The following is a 15081-nucleotide window of genomic DNA, read 5'->3' as shown; positions in this document are numbered from 1 at the left end:
TAAAAAGCTTGTTGGGTAAAATAGGGATGAGAAAGTTCTTTTATATATAAATATTAAAGTTTCTTTTTGGAAATAGACAAACTAAATCAGGTTGGATCACAATATAGAGTATTGGGTTAAAAAGGCTTAGGAAGTACTCGTAATTGGACCCGATGTAAGAGAGACCCAAAACCCCACATGTAACATGAAAAGGGAGGCAACCCTAGTAGGAATACTTGGGTGTGCCGTCTGCCCCTCTCCTACTCTAAGTTGGAAGTTATTTTTCTATTTGAAATAAACCACTACAAATCAAAAAGAGTTCTACTTTCTCCTCCTATAAATAGATGGCACCAGTAGAGCTATGAACACAACTTTTTAGAGATCGTTATTCTGTCAAAAAATAGAGAGAATTTATTTTTAGCTATTACATATATATATATTTCCAGAATAATAATTCTACCGATTTCTATTAAAGAAGAGAGAATTTTCGTTTTCACCCCAAAAAGAGAGAAAACTTTTTCTAGTTTTGTATTTTGATTCAATTGGTTCGAACCTACAATTGAAACAGTTCGTGGTATGAGAATAGTAGAGAAGATCGTTTGGTTGAAAGACGGTAAGAATGAACATTTGTTAAGTCAAAAATATAGGTACGATTTTGATCTAAGGTTTATTGCTATAAATATCACAAACCGAGTCGATTTTCAAAATTTTAATTTTTCACTGTGAAATAAAACCATTTTCAAATCGGATTTTTTCCAACATGGGCGATGTCTACACATGTCACCCTTCCCTATGGAACTTATTTGTCATACATTTTTAGAAAGTTAGGTATTAGTACCCTTAGAGACACCCTCATTTCCTCTAATCAGCCTATTAGTTATGAGGCACTTCACTATGCCGGTCATCATTATGATGCCAACTTCGATGAATAGATCAAGAGTGGTCATCTAGCTGCAAATGAAGATGATAACGTCGAAGGCACTTTTGAAAATATCCAGGCAGTTAAGCATGTTCCTTCACCCGAGCATATACCCCCTCCGGCTACTTCATATCAGGCTGCTCAACCTTCTTTCGATATTAATGTTTTCATCCTCGATGCTCTACTCTCTTTGAGTAGCGATATTTGGGGACTTAGAGATAAGTTTAGATCTCATAAAGACGATGTTTGCTCTTAACTGTCGACTTTAGAGATGCAAATGGCATCACTTCTAGCACATCATCAATCTACTCCTCTGTTTTCCCTTAGTGATGAAGACTAGGATAGGTTTGATACATTCATATCATTTTATGACATTTGCACCTTTTTTGTTGCTTCCTATGTCTATGATTTATTGCACCTTATTACTTAATCGGTATTTAACTATACTTTAATGTTTTTCTTTGCAAATGTTAGTTCATTATTTATTTACTTTTACATATTATCTTGAACTAACAATCTTTTTCTCCTAAAGATTTCTTTGATTTTTTATATAACAAAAGGGAAAGAAAGTAAAGGTAAATTAACTTGGTGCAAATTATCGACCATTTTTTCAAAGTAAATATAAATGTCAAATTTGTAAATTTATGTCAATGTTTTTTATTTACGCCTTAAATTGAAAATGGCTTTTATTAAGGGAAGCATTTTATTCAAAACAAATTCACCAAATGTTTTGTTATATCAAAAGGGGAGATTGCTAAACTAAGGTTTATTTGATAAAATGTTTTGATATAACAAATTAAAGTTGAATAAAATTGACAAATGATTTCTCAAATAAATTCTAAGAGATAAAACTTTGAATCTTTACTTTGAACTCTTAAAAAATTTCTTGATTCAACTTTAAAATCAAGTTCAAATGATTTTAATCAAGTAAAATTTCTTTCAACTAGTCAAACTGTTTTTAAAACAAGTCAGTATAGCTCCAAGCCAAAAAGCATCGATATTTTTTGGCCAAGTATCAATAGTTTTCAAAATATTGATACTCCTCTTAAAAACGGTACCAATTTGACATTTTGTTTTTCACAAATTCAGCTAAGTATTAATCTGATATTGATACTTTTTATATAGGATCAATAAAATTTGTTCGGTATCGATATCTTCAACTCTAATAGTCACTAGATTATGCATTTAATGCAAAAATTATCAATACCTTTTTAGCTGGTATCGATACTCGCTGTTGCAAGTAAATTAAATGCACTAGTTTTTACATCCCCAATGGCTCTATTCATATCTCCAACAACCACAATGGTTGGAAATCAATTAGGGTGTATAAATACTAGCTTCCAAAGATCCTACAACAACAAAAGAGACAATTTCAAACCTAAAAGATCAATCAATCAACCTTTGTGCTCAACTTTCATACTTTTCATGTACACACTTGTGAGCTTTCATTGTTATTCTTTTAGCTCAAGTTTTTTCTTGTTTATTAGTGTTTAATTGGCAAACAATTCAATCTTGTAAGGATTTCTTCTTAGTTTGTTATTTGTGTTTACTCTTTGAAAGGGTTTATATCTTAAGTTTTGGGTAGAAACCTCAAGGAAGTTTTTAAGGTTAAAAAATTATCCTCAAAGGTTATCAAATTAGTGAATTTGGAAAAATCTTTAGTTGTAAAACTCGATTTTGGCGGGTTCTAAAATTGGCAGGTAAACCGAGTAGTACTTTGAGTGGTGTACTACTATTTGCCCAACTGATGCTCTTGGCATTTAAAAGTAGGCACGTAGTAGGCATTAGATTATTGTCAAGGATTTTCTTAAAAAGGATGAATTGTTAAGGAAAGGAGCTTGATAATGTATTATAGAATTCTAGGTAATCGAGTTATCGCTGAATAGTATGGTATGCCAAGTTTGGTTGGTCAAGGTGTTGGTTACGTTCTAACAAGGATGTTAGAAACGAACAATGAAATTATTATATATATGATGGGTTTTCATACACATTTCTCTACAGCTATAAACCACTTGTAAGTAAAATTGAACAAGATTATGACGCGTGTCAAGTTTCCATAGGGGCAAAGGTTGTATATCTAGATAATTAGGATTAGAAAAAGGGGAGTTTTTCTTCTTCCTTCTTCATGAAATAATTTTTTCTAGATCTAAAGGAACCTAGAATATTTCCTTCTTTCACTTAAGCTAAGTTGTAGATCCAGATCTTTACCTGTATATGCTCCATGTCAATGTAAGATTGTTTACCCTCCATATTATGTTGTGAAAAAGTACATCTGTTAACTTGGTAGATCCGTAAGAAGGATGATATAAGGCTTTGTTTGGGGATTTCTAGTGTTTGAAATGATGCTAAATGGGGGAAATTTGATTAGATCCTAATGAATTACCATGTTCTGTAGCAGTAATGGTTGCTGATATTACAAGGGAAGCTGGATCTGGATCTGGATTTTGTAACTACTGTGGGTGAGAATCAGGTGAGTCCCAAAGTTTACTCTTGTGTGTGTATACTTGTTTATTCTATATTCTCCTGTGAAGAATCATATAAATCATGAACTAAGTTTAGAAAAGAATAATATGATGAGTATGTTGATATATAAATGTTGGATAAGATTTTCATGTACAAATTGTAAGAATCTGACAAGTGTAGAGTATGTGATAAGAAATTTGGAGTCGAAAGTATGACTGTAAGAACATGTCTGGGATGTGTAAGATGAGAGGTAGGTTAAGTCTGGCACCAATGCATAAAAGGTCTAATAAGTGAGACTGTGTCTGTTCACCGCGATTGGGTCTAAAAGGGGTCTATCAAGGCTTTAAACACGTTCTCTGAAGGAAAAGCCCATGGCCATGGCACCATATCGTGTAAGACCATAGTTGGTGGGCTATGACATCATATGGAAAGAACCAAATGGAGGTTATTACCTAATGGGGTTCTCTACATGACCCAAAACGATGAAGGGAAAACCTTACCGAATGTGAATCTAGGTGAAACCCTATCATAAACACGCCAAAGATGGAAGCCTTTATGGTGTTCTAAGAGATGGAAGCCTTTATGGCGATCCAAGATATGGAAGCCTTTGTAGTGATCTAAGAAATAGAAGCCTTCGTGGCAGATTTTATAAAAAACACATTTGTGACGCACTCTAAAGAATAGCCTTTATGGCAACCTTTTGAAGGAACCGCCTCTGTGGTAGAACTTGAAAGAAAGAAATGATTTCTATAACGTATTCTAAATGGATGGAATTCTTGATGAATAAGGAATGAACAATATGAAAGGCAGATTATGGACTTAGAGCCTTCAGAACAAAGAATAAAGGGTATGCCCTTGTGGTAGGTTATGAAGGAATATCCTCTATGGCGAATCCTATAAAGAAAGTTTTAATGGCACACACCAGATGGGTTATTCCTATGGTGTGTTCTAGGAAGGCTCCTAAGAATAAACCATGAAGGACGCTTTTTGTGGCAGACTCTATATTGATTGATAAGAGTATTTCTTATTAAATTAAATGCAAACAGTGATATCAGTAAGTACAAAACAATCTATGGGTATTATGGTAAGGTACATGATATGATTAAGATTGGTGCAGAGATGGAAATTTTAAGAGATATAGCGAAGTAATGAGAATGTATTCTAAAAATAAACTTAAACATGATACACTCGAAAGGAATTATCGATCACCTGTGTATGGATCTCTTCTTGAAGTTTAAGGAAGTTATGGCCTGGTGAATGAAGAATGTAGGTAAGGTCTTAAAGGCACTAAGAGAAACGAATGGTTTCAGAGTAAGGTATGGTAACGAACGTGAATAAAGAAACAGAAATAAAGGCAGCTTTTGTTAGAGACTCGAGGAAAAATAAGAGCAGCAAGATGGTTCTTGAAACATTAAATGCAGCGTGCAAGTATGGTCCAAGTAAATGGTGTTTGCCTCACTAAGTTCCGTTGAACTTATCTCTGTGTTATGTTTTAGGTGGGTTTTAAGGGTCTTTGCCTGGAGGGACGACGCCAGGTCTACATCGAAGAAGTGGCATATTGGGCTATTATGCATAAAGAGCGAGCTTGATGGTGGGATCGAGTCTGATTTGATACTTATATATATATAAACCTTTTCTCGGGATAGTTATATTAGGCTAAGGCCTCAATTTGATCGCAGTTGTAACAAATTTCTCAATGTTTGTTAATAAGATTTCTTCATGGTTTATACTTACGTACTTATTTAAAGATGTTTTAAAGTTGATTAGATGTATTCAATTGAAATTTGTATAAGTAGAACTAAATTTTAATTGTATGAGATCGGTAACGCCTAAGATTCAGATCTGATTTATCGAGTTGAGTTTGGTACGTTACAGTAGTGCAGTAGGCAATTAGGGCCAAACCATTATAAATCAAAGTGTTCTTTGTCTCTATCTTTTTCTTAACAACCACAAATCTTTAAGAGGTCAATTCACCCCCTTTGGGTGATTTCGAGTTGAATTATCGAGCTAACATACACATTTTCTTTTCGTTGAAAATATTATTATATTTGGTGAAGCTACAATGGCGAGTGGCAACATTTATAAAGACAAATATACAAGAATATGAGGCTTACTCTAGCTAAAGTATGAATTTTAACAAGTCTTTGATTCTCTTTATAATGCAAATGTGTCTCATTTGGTTCATGTGCATATTGGCAACATTATGGGGATTCAAATTACCTCAAACCCAATGAGGTATTTGGGCTTACCCACGATGGTGGGGAGACATAATAAGGAAGCTTTCCTATATTAGAGTGGTTGCACATCTATGCTTACTAAAAAACACACAAATAACATCCACAATGTAAGCACGACATTACCGCAAGTATGCCAGTGTCAATTTGTAGTATAGTCGTTACAACGGAACACTAAAGCAAGTACTCCACAAATCATTCCACAGGATTGATAAGGGATGCACTAGTCAATTAACTTACTCACGAGGAAATTCCTAGTTTATTCAAATTAAGGAATATTAATGCAAACCAATTAAAAAATATCAAAAGTAACTAACTTATCTTAACATAAAAGCAACCTAGTTATCTATCATCTTCCTTGTGTAGACTATGCAAATAGTTAAAATGACGATCGATTAATTATCTAACTACCATGAAGCTAATATGTATACCCCACTATTGCAATTATTACTCCTATCCAAGAATCTCCTCTCAATCTCATCCTAACTTAAGAATCACTACCTAGGATGCATTTCTTAACGGTCAAGGACTGATGGCATCGAAATAAATGCTTGAAATGAAATAAGGAAGGTTCTTATTGCTGTCATTGCCCTGATTGAAAACATGCAAGATGTCTTTTGTGTTGAGGATGTTGCATGTCTTCGATCTTTGAAGTTAGCTTGTGAGTCGAGGTTTAGACACTTCGTAATTGAGGGTGATGCTCAGGCCATCATCATTTGAATGCGGTAAGGGTAAAGGCAAAAGGGGAAAGTCAGCCTTGGCCTAAAAAATAATAAATTTACTATTTAGCCCCTTAAATTTTTATGAACGTACATGTTAATATAATGGTAAAAATACATTTCCCTCTCCCTAATAATTTATACAGCAATTAAAAGAAATATAAATTAAAATATAAAACTACATTACAAATATAAATAAAATAAAAGATGATCATATGAAAATGTGGAAGTTAAGACAGAAGTGATTGAAAGAAATGGATTATAGATAAGGACGTTTTCTAGGAAATCCAACATCTCAAATAATTTAAAATAAAGAAGGTTACGGCTGGAACAGTTCATCTCTTACATTATTTTATTTGAAAGATAAGATTCAAATCAATTAGAAAATCAAAATCAGCGGAGTCACTTAACGCTATTTTATCCGTTAAAGATTCCACGGCAGGAACACGTCTGCCGTAATTTACAAAACCGTAGAATACGTGTCAAAGCGTCGACCGTGAGATGAGAGATTGAATCCCGACAAAGGATCATGCAAAGTCGGGAATCTCGATACATTGAACTTAGACACGTTGCATGGAGACAAAACCGAGGTCTATATTCAGACAAATTTTTGTGAGAAAACCCGCTCGTTGTTACGGAAGTGATTTTCGGCATTACATTACCAGTTGTTTTTGTCACCATAAATAATTAACAGAGATTTTCCCAATTCTTTTATAGAGTGAATCTGGAATTGCAAGAAAGCAAGAAAGAAATAAAGAAATAAAGAGAGATTTTACGCCATGGTTGAAGGAAATGGGTGTTGCAAGCTTGCAGGACCAGGATATGGTACTCCATTGGAAGCCATGTCTGGTCCTAGAGAAGCTCTTATTTATGTTACTTGTGTTTATACTGGTACTTCTTCTTCCTTTTCTTTGTATTGGTTATATATGATTGTTTATAAATGGGTTGGTTTGCAGTTTTTCTGGGTTGTTTGAGTTATTGCTTGATTTTATAATTGATTTAAAGAAATTTTTGCTTTCATATATGTAGTTGGGGGAGCTTTTCTTTTTCTTAAGTTTGTTTTTAATGCAGCTATCATAGTAAACACTTTGAAAACTGCTTTCATATATGTAGTTGGGATAGTTTATGCTTTTCTTTATTTATCTTTTACAAATTTTTTAATGCTTATTTTAAAGCTAAGTGGTAATGGATGCTTATGCAATTATAAGTATAGGATGTAAACCTGTGTGGTAGTTTAAATGGGTGTGTGAAGTATAAGTTTTGAGATTTTATTGTATAAGAAAAACAAGGTAAATTGATGGAAATTGGAATATAATTGACTGCTACCAAAATTCCTAGCTCTCATTTTCCTCGAGAAAATTCAATCACAGGGAGCTGATTATTTGTTATCGCTAAATATACTATCAACTTGCTTGTAAGTGATTCGGATTTGGGTTAGTGTTGCAACATAAACCTCGTAGATGGCCATTTTTGGGAAAATGAAAGCCTGGATAACATAGACCTACTTTGTTTCTGTCATTCATCGCAAATGATTTTATCAGTTTCTGGTTTATGCAATTCACATTTGTGGTTGGAAATAGTTTTCTTAGTTTTGAAGTTGTAAAAAGAATTGAGTTTCAAATTTTGGTTATGTATATGTGCAGGAACTGGAAGAGAGAAGCCTGATTTCCTTGCCACAGTCGATGTAGATCCGAACTCACCTACATATTCTAAAGTTATACACAGGCTACCTGTGCCGTATATCGGTGACGAACTCCATCACTCTGGATGGAACGCTTGCAGCTCCTGCCATGGTGATCCGTTAGCTGATCGGCGTTTCCTAATCCTGCCTTCATTGGTGTAAGGGACTGTGTTTTTTTTACTTTTATGCTTTATTTTTTCCCATTCCCTTTTTTCTGTTACAAATAGCACTATTGTGAGTAAAGAACTGCTCTAATAATTGTATTACTGTTTTCAGATCCGGCCGTATCTATGTGGTTGACACAAAGACAAATCCCAAGGCTCCCTCATTGCATAAAGTGGTTCAGCCTGACGATATTGTTAAGAAGACAAGCCTAGCATATCCGCACACCTCCCACTGCCTTGCCTCCGGTGATGTAATGGTGTCATGTCTCGGAGACAAAGATGGAAATGCTAAAGGAAATGGATTTCTTCTCCTTGATTCCCAGTTTAACGTAAAGGGAAGGTAAAGAAATAACACTAAAAAGAAATCGTTTGTGATTGAAATGTTCTCTTAGCTGCTACTATGGTATTTCTTCAGGTGGGAGAAACCAGGGCATAGTCCTTCCTTCGGCTATGACTTTTGGTACCAACCTCGACATAAAACAATGATCAGCTCATCTTGGGGTGCTCCTGCAGCCTTCACCAAAGGTTTCAACCTTCAGCATGTAGCAGATGGTCTATACGGTAGACATTTGTTTGTGTACAGTTGGCCTGATGGCGAATTGAAGCAAACAATGGATCTTGGAAACACTGGTCTCGTACCCTTAGAGGTGATTGATTACATATTAATAACATTGAAACACGTTAGCATCTTTGTTTTAATACATGATCTTTCCGTTTCTATGCAGATAAGATTCCTACATGATCCCTCCAAAGATACAGGGTATGTGGGGTGTGCCTTGTCAAGTAACATGGTCCGGTTTTTCAAAACCCAAGATGGTTCATGGAATCACGAGGTTGTATAGCTTAATTTGCAGGTTCAGTAATTTTTTTGTAAGTCATTGTATTCCACAATCCTAATGACATGATGATCAACTTCTGCAGGTGGCAATCTCAGTGCAACCATTGAAGGTACAAAACTGGATTCTTCCTGAAATGCCTGGGCTAATTACAGACTTTCTAATCTCTCTTGATGATCGGTTTTTGTATTTCGTCAACTGGCTTCATGGGGATGTCCGACAATATAATATCGAGGACCCTAAGAATCCGGTCTTGGCTGGTCAAGTGTGGGTTGGTGGACTGGTTCAAAAGGGAAGCCCTATAGTGGCTGTTACTGAAGATGGCCAAACATGGCAGTCCAATGTTCCTGAGATCCAGGTTTGTTCTGATATTCACTACAAAAATCCCATTATTTTGAAAACAATTGATAACCATGCTTTCTGGTTTTACAGGAACGTAGTCTGAGAGGGGGACCGCAGATGATCCAGTTGAGCTTAGATGGGAAACGCCTATACGTAACGAACTCACTGTTCAGCACATGGGATCGACAGTTCTATCCTGAACTCATGGAGAAGGGTTCCCACATGTTGCAGATCGATGTTGACACCGAGAAAGGAGGTCTTAAGATAAACCCCAACTTTTTCGTGGACTTCGGAGCAGAACCAGATGGTCCCTCCCTCGCACATGAGATGAGATATCCAGGTGGTGACTGCACTTCCGATATTTGGATTTAAAGCATGCAAATCCAGTCCCTTTTAACGTAGTAGTAGGACAATAAATAAATGCAGTTTCTCTGAAAACATGTCAAGGCAGGGGATTGATCTTGAATGATATACTGCAAGTGTTAATCAATTGTATATCAGCAGATCAATTTGCCGTCATGAACAATTGAAATAAGTGAATAAAGGGTCCAAATTGCATTGACTACTCCATGGAACTGGCATGTTATTCGGAATATGTTTGTGTACAGTTGGCCTGATGGTGAATTGAAGCAAACATTGGATGTAGGCATATGAACCGACTATATCCAATCTGAAATTCCCATCGCCCCAAACTGTAAAGACAAAGCTATGTTTAAGGAACCAAAACCAGACCTTTACCTGACCCAATACTGAATAAGCATCTCCATTAATGATTAAAGTCATTTAAATTGTGGACTCCAATCATATTTACTATGGTTATTAAAGGGAAATTATTCAAATTCTTTTTAACTTCAAAATACTGAAAATATATCTATTCTTTTTGGAAATTACACATACCGTCACAAGTATAATTACAAAGAATATATCTAAATATTTATAATCGAATTTATCATTATAAAGCATGATCGGACACATGACCAAAATAAATCTATATAGGATCCACATATGAAGAGACATAGGCCATAATAAATATAGAATAAGAACTCATACATAGTTTACAATAAGTATTGAGCAGATCTCGACATTAAATTTTGGGAACCTAATTAATTTTTAAAAATATTTGGGAGTTTAATTTAAACTTTAAAAATTTTAGGAAGCTTAATTAAATTTTTCAAAATTTTGAAGGATTTAATTATAATTTTCAAATTTTGGAAGGCCAAGCCCCTTCCCAACTCCTATAAGGATGAGTATTATAGTTTTCATGGTCTTTAGATTACCATTAAACTAAGGCTTCATTGATTCTATGTTCATTAAAAATTAATTATTAATGACAATTATACTGTGTTATTGCTTAATGATTTGTGGTACAAGTTGTGCCCACATAACAAACCATAACTCATTTTATTGTTAGTAATTTTTACTTTATCTTATAAGCAGTAAACCATAACTCATTTTATTGTTAGTAATTTTTTACTTTATCTTATAAGCAGTAAAAAATATGGGATATCTATCTACTTGATTCAACACACTTAGAAGCAATTTAAATTGCAATTATGGTCACGTTTTTTTGTCGCGTTGTTTTTACCGTAATCATGGTTATTGTGGGCAAAGCGATCGTCCATTTTTTTTTAAATTCTCACACCTTGTAAAAATAGCAATTATAATTATAATTAGAGTGATTTTTGTGGCACCTTATAAATTTTTATTTACTTGTGAATTTTTTTTACAAGTCATATGTTAAAACTCTTATCGGGCACCCATTTGGTACGAGTCTAAACCGTGTTAGCCCCATCCCCACCCGATATTGTATAAAAAACAAGTAAATTCATATTAAATGTCAAACATTAATTATCTTATGTAATAAATTTAAAAATATTAAAATACCATAAAAATGTCTTACCTTGCAAATTGTGGTACAACTCAATTTCACCGCATAATAGAATGGTGAGCGCAATCAAATTCTTCACCCTCAGTTTAAAATATCATAATTTAAAAAATTATGATAAATTCATATTAAATTTTATAAAATATTAAATATTCATCATATGTAATAAATGTTAAAAAAATAAAATATCATAATTATAAAATATCATACATTGCAAATGGTGGCACAACTCAATTTCACCACATAGTGGAATGATAAGAGAGATCAAATCCTTCACCCTCACTATAAAATACCATAATAATTAAAAAATCATGATAAATTCATATTAAATATCAAACATTCATTATATATAATAAATTTTAAAAAAATAAATACCATAATTAAATAAATTCATACATTGAAATGGTGGTCCAACTCAATTTCACCACATAGTGGAATCATGAGCGAGATCAAATCCTTTACTCACTTTGAGAGCTACCTTGACTCGATCCTGTGGTCTTTATCCAAAATATAGCCATAAAAACTAATATTTTGCCCTTAATCTTGATACAACTAGGGTGGAGGTTACATTTGAGGTTAAGGATATATATGTAGTGGAGGAAGGTGATACATTTGAGGTGGATAAGTCATACTAAATTGGGAAATGGTGAATAGTAACTGTGTCATTGTAATCGGAGGTTGAAAAAATTGGAGTTAGCTCTAATGGATAATAACCTTGAGTACTAACAAATGAATCGCTATACCCAAAATTACTAAAACTCATCTCTTACGAGATGAAAAGCCTCCAAAAGTATGCTTCTTCACTTTTCCTTTGGATGGATCTTTACTTTCATTTCTCTCTCTACTAGGTTCAGTAGACACATGTCCTTCAAAGTTTGACCTATTACAAAATGCCCAGAAGTGGTATCAAGCCCAAATTCTCCTTCATATGAATTAAAAGATCTACTTTCATCCCTATCACCACTAAACTCAACTCCAACACTACCACTACCACTATCGTCGTCATCAAGTAGGCTTAAACCTCCACTATCATCACTTTGACTTAGCATTGTACTTGAACTAGAATGAAACTTGTCTTGCTTTTGAGATTGAACTTTTCATTCAATATTCATTTCATCATCAAAATCCATAAGAAATAAACAGAAATTTTCACCATCTAATAGAGGATTTTCTTTCTGTTGCAACTAGATTGTGGATCATCATCTTCAAAGATAGGATCATTTCTAATAGAATTAAAACTATCATTTATCCCATCAATACTTGTTCTTATATGATGTATCATCTTAAGTCTCATATTGTAGTAGATAAATACTAATTTCTCAAGCCTTTGAAACACTAACCTATTTCTTGCCTTAGTGTGGATGTAGCTAAAATGTGCTCCAATTTCGTTTGTAGTTCGATGCGTAGGTCGTTTGACTAAGCATTTTAACTACTAACCTTTGTAACTCAAGAACACATGTGCCATATATTATCTATCATTCAACTACATAATATTATGCACGAACAACACACAAGGTTTTTCCAAGTCTAATCAAGTATGATCACTGCCTGATTGCTAGTCCATTAATCTAATCACCACTTGTCCAAAAGACTGCCCTAGTCCTATTAGGCATGCCAAGATTTGACCAAGGTAGACACATACCAAGGCTTATAAGAAGGGTGATGGCCAAGGAAGCTTATAAACACCTTGATACATGCACGGATGGGATGAAATTTATTAAATTCTAATAACTGAATGTGGCAATTTTCAAATTTGAAAAATTAGTTAACGTGCGACTAGTTTTTGGATGGGATTCACACATTTTTTAGCTGAGATGTCTACATATCAATCGAAGATCTCGCTTATCTTCGCAATGCACTTTGAATCACTCGATTTCAAGTTTGGGAGCGCAAGTTATGATCGTTTTATTGAAGACTACGTGAGCAAAATTTTTGGATGGGATTATTACGAGAAATTATGAGTGAGTTTTGGGCTTTAATTCAAGTTTAAATCATATTGGATTCGATTTTTAGACTTAATTTTTATTATATATGAACTCAATATTGTATTTATTAAATTTTATCATTTTATTATTTATTTATTTCGAATTTTGGATATATTTTTTATTAATGATACAAGATTGGGTGAAATTTATTAAATTTCATTTATCGAATGTGTCAATTTTCGTGTTCTGAAAATTAATTGAATTCGATGAGTTTTTGGATGTAATTCAGTTATTTTTGGTTAAGACGTCTTCATATCGATAGAATATCTGTTTCTTAATTATGAGCTTCTTAGTAAAGACAAATATGAGTTTTGAGCTTTAATTAGAGTTTAAATAATATTGAGTTAAATTTTAGATTTAATTTTATTATATATTAAAACAATATTATATTTATTATTTATTATTTATTTCAGATCTTGGATATTTGAAAAATCATAAATAAATAAATAAATTCTACCATATGGCTTTATCATTTTCGAATTTGGAATCAGAATAAATAGAAAGAGAAAGAGAAATTACACCTTAATCAACAATGGAGGTTGAATCATATTTTATAGAAGTTCATCTCACCCAAACTGACGGAGGTTAAAATCCTGAGTGAACCGACTTAATGGAGGCAAATAACTTAAGCTTGCAATGAAAAAGAAATAACTAGTCTTTGACGGACAGCAAGAAGAATCTAATTGGCAATGAAATATTCACATAAAATCCTGTTCTACTTCCTGGAAAGACTTGCTCGTGGCTGCAATTTGTTTGTTTGATGTCATCTTTTCAGAGACCATCAGATCCTCATAGCTTCTTATTTCTACTTCTCTTTTCTTTTCAAGCCTTTGCATCTCCTCTTGGCATTTTTTTTCCTTCAGCTGTTGCTTTCTCTGGGTTTTTTTGGCTGCATAAACTGCTTCTTTCTCAGCTTTTAAATCAGGTTTCCTTTCCACTTTGGCCTTGTTCAACCTGTTAACAATCTCATGTATCCGCTTCTCTACTCTCACAGTCCGAACCATCTTGGAATTATGAAAACCAACTTGGCGAACATCCATCGAAGGAGTTTTCTTCAAATTGGACCATGGAGTGTAAACAACATCAATATCATTCACCTTCTTGCCTTGGATGGAACTAGCTTTAACAAGCTGAGCACAATCTTCGACAACACCTTCGCTTATATCATCAATGGTTTCACCGTTTTTTAAGTCTTAAATAAACATGGGCAGAAGACATCTTATCCACATGTAACCAGATATCTTCCATGAAGCCATATTTGATGAGCTCCTCATTCTCGTACTTGTCAAGACCCATGAAATTGGTGTAATCATCAGCTTTTGGCTGGGATTTGAAGTAAAATACCATTTTTCCCTCCCCTTCATGAGAGACAAAATTAAAGGAAATATTTTTTTACTTTCTTAAAGAATATCGAGAAGAATTAAAAATTTTATTAATGAAAAATTGTTGGAACTAAGAATGCAAGATAAATTAAGTTAACAGAGACTTGAGCTAGAAGGCTCAATGACTTGCTGAGCAAACAAGCAGAATTAGGCTTGAAGAACAAAAGAAGGCAGAATTTTAAGCAAAGAACTAAGAGAGAATTTGATGAAAATTGATTCATTCATGTTTGAAAATGTAAACATTACATATATCAAGTGATTGTGAAGTTGATTACAACAAAAATTTACCTGAACTCACCTAACTCCACTAACATTGCCTTGAAACTAATAAAACATTGCTTGTACATCTTGTTGTGCTAATTTATCAAATCTTATCAGCACCAACTTACAACAAACTCATTACAAACTCGGTTCAAATCTAACTAAGCAACAAAACATAAGCTGAAAAGTAACAAAATGACAACATGTGCTCCAGCTATAATTTGCATGGCT

The 15081-nt window shown here is 33.8% G+C and overlaps 1 protein-coding gene and 1 pseudogene across 1 annotated transcript; one reads left to right on the top strand and one right to left on the bottom strand.

Moving 5' to 3' along the window:
* The first annotated feature begins 6941 nt into the window (after positions 1-6941).
* Positions 6942-9905, top strand: LOC105777549 (selenium-binding protein 1). Its single transcript, XM_012600894.2, has 7 exons — positions 6942-7205; positions 7958-8153; positions 8272-8499; positions 8575-8806; positions 8885-8992; positions 9081-9353; positions 9428-9905. Exons 1-7 carry the CDS (start codon positions 7094-7096, stop codon positions 9707-9709), a joined length of 1431 nt encoding a protein of 476 aa, XP_012456348.2. The 5' UTR covers positions 6942-7093; the 3' UTR covers positions 9710-9905.
* Positions 9906-13672: 3767 nt separating this feature from the next.
* Positions 13673-14673, bottom strand: LOC105775807 (uncharacterized; annotated as a pseudogene).
* Between the last annotated feature and the right edge of the window lie 408 nt (positions 14674-15081).

The sequence above is a fragment of the Gossypium raimondii genome, chromosome 10 (assembly GCF_025698545.1).
Source record: "Gossypium raimondii isolate GPD5lz chromosome 10, ASM2569854v1, whole genome shotgun sequence".
Classification (NCBI taxonomy): domain Eukaryota; kingdom Viridiplantae; phylum Streptophyta; class Magnoliopsida; order Malvales; family Malvaceae; genus Gossypium; species Gossypium raimondii.
The sequence above is the reverse complement of the archived record's forward strand: the minus strand, read 5'-3'. Positions and strand labels throughout refer to the sequence as shown.

Bases quoted from the DNA above. Each gene is read 5' to 3' on its own strand.
- LOC105777549 (XM_012600894.2), top strand. From the start codon at position 7,094: ATGGTTGAAGGAAATGGGTGTTGCAAGCTTGCAGGACCAGGATATGGT. The intron at 8,154-8,271 runs GTAAGGGACTGT...TACTGTTTTCAG, and splicing joins CTAATCCTGCCTTCATTGGT to ATCCGGCCGTATCTATGTGG. The intron at 8,993-9,080 runs GTTGTATAGCTT...CAACTTCTGCAG, and splicing joins ATGGTTCATGGAATCACGAG to GTGGCAATCTCAGTGCAACC.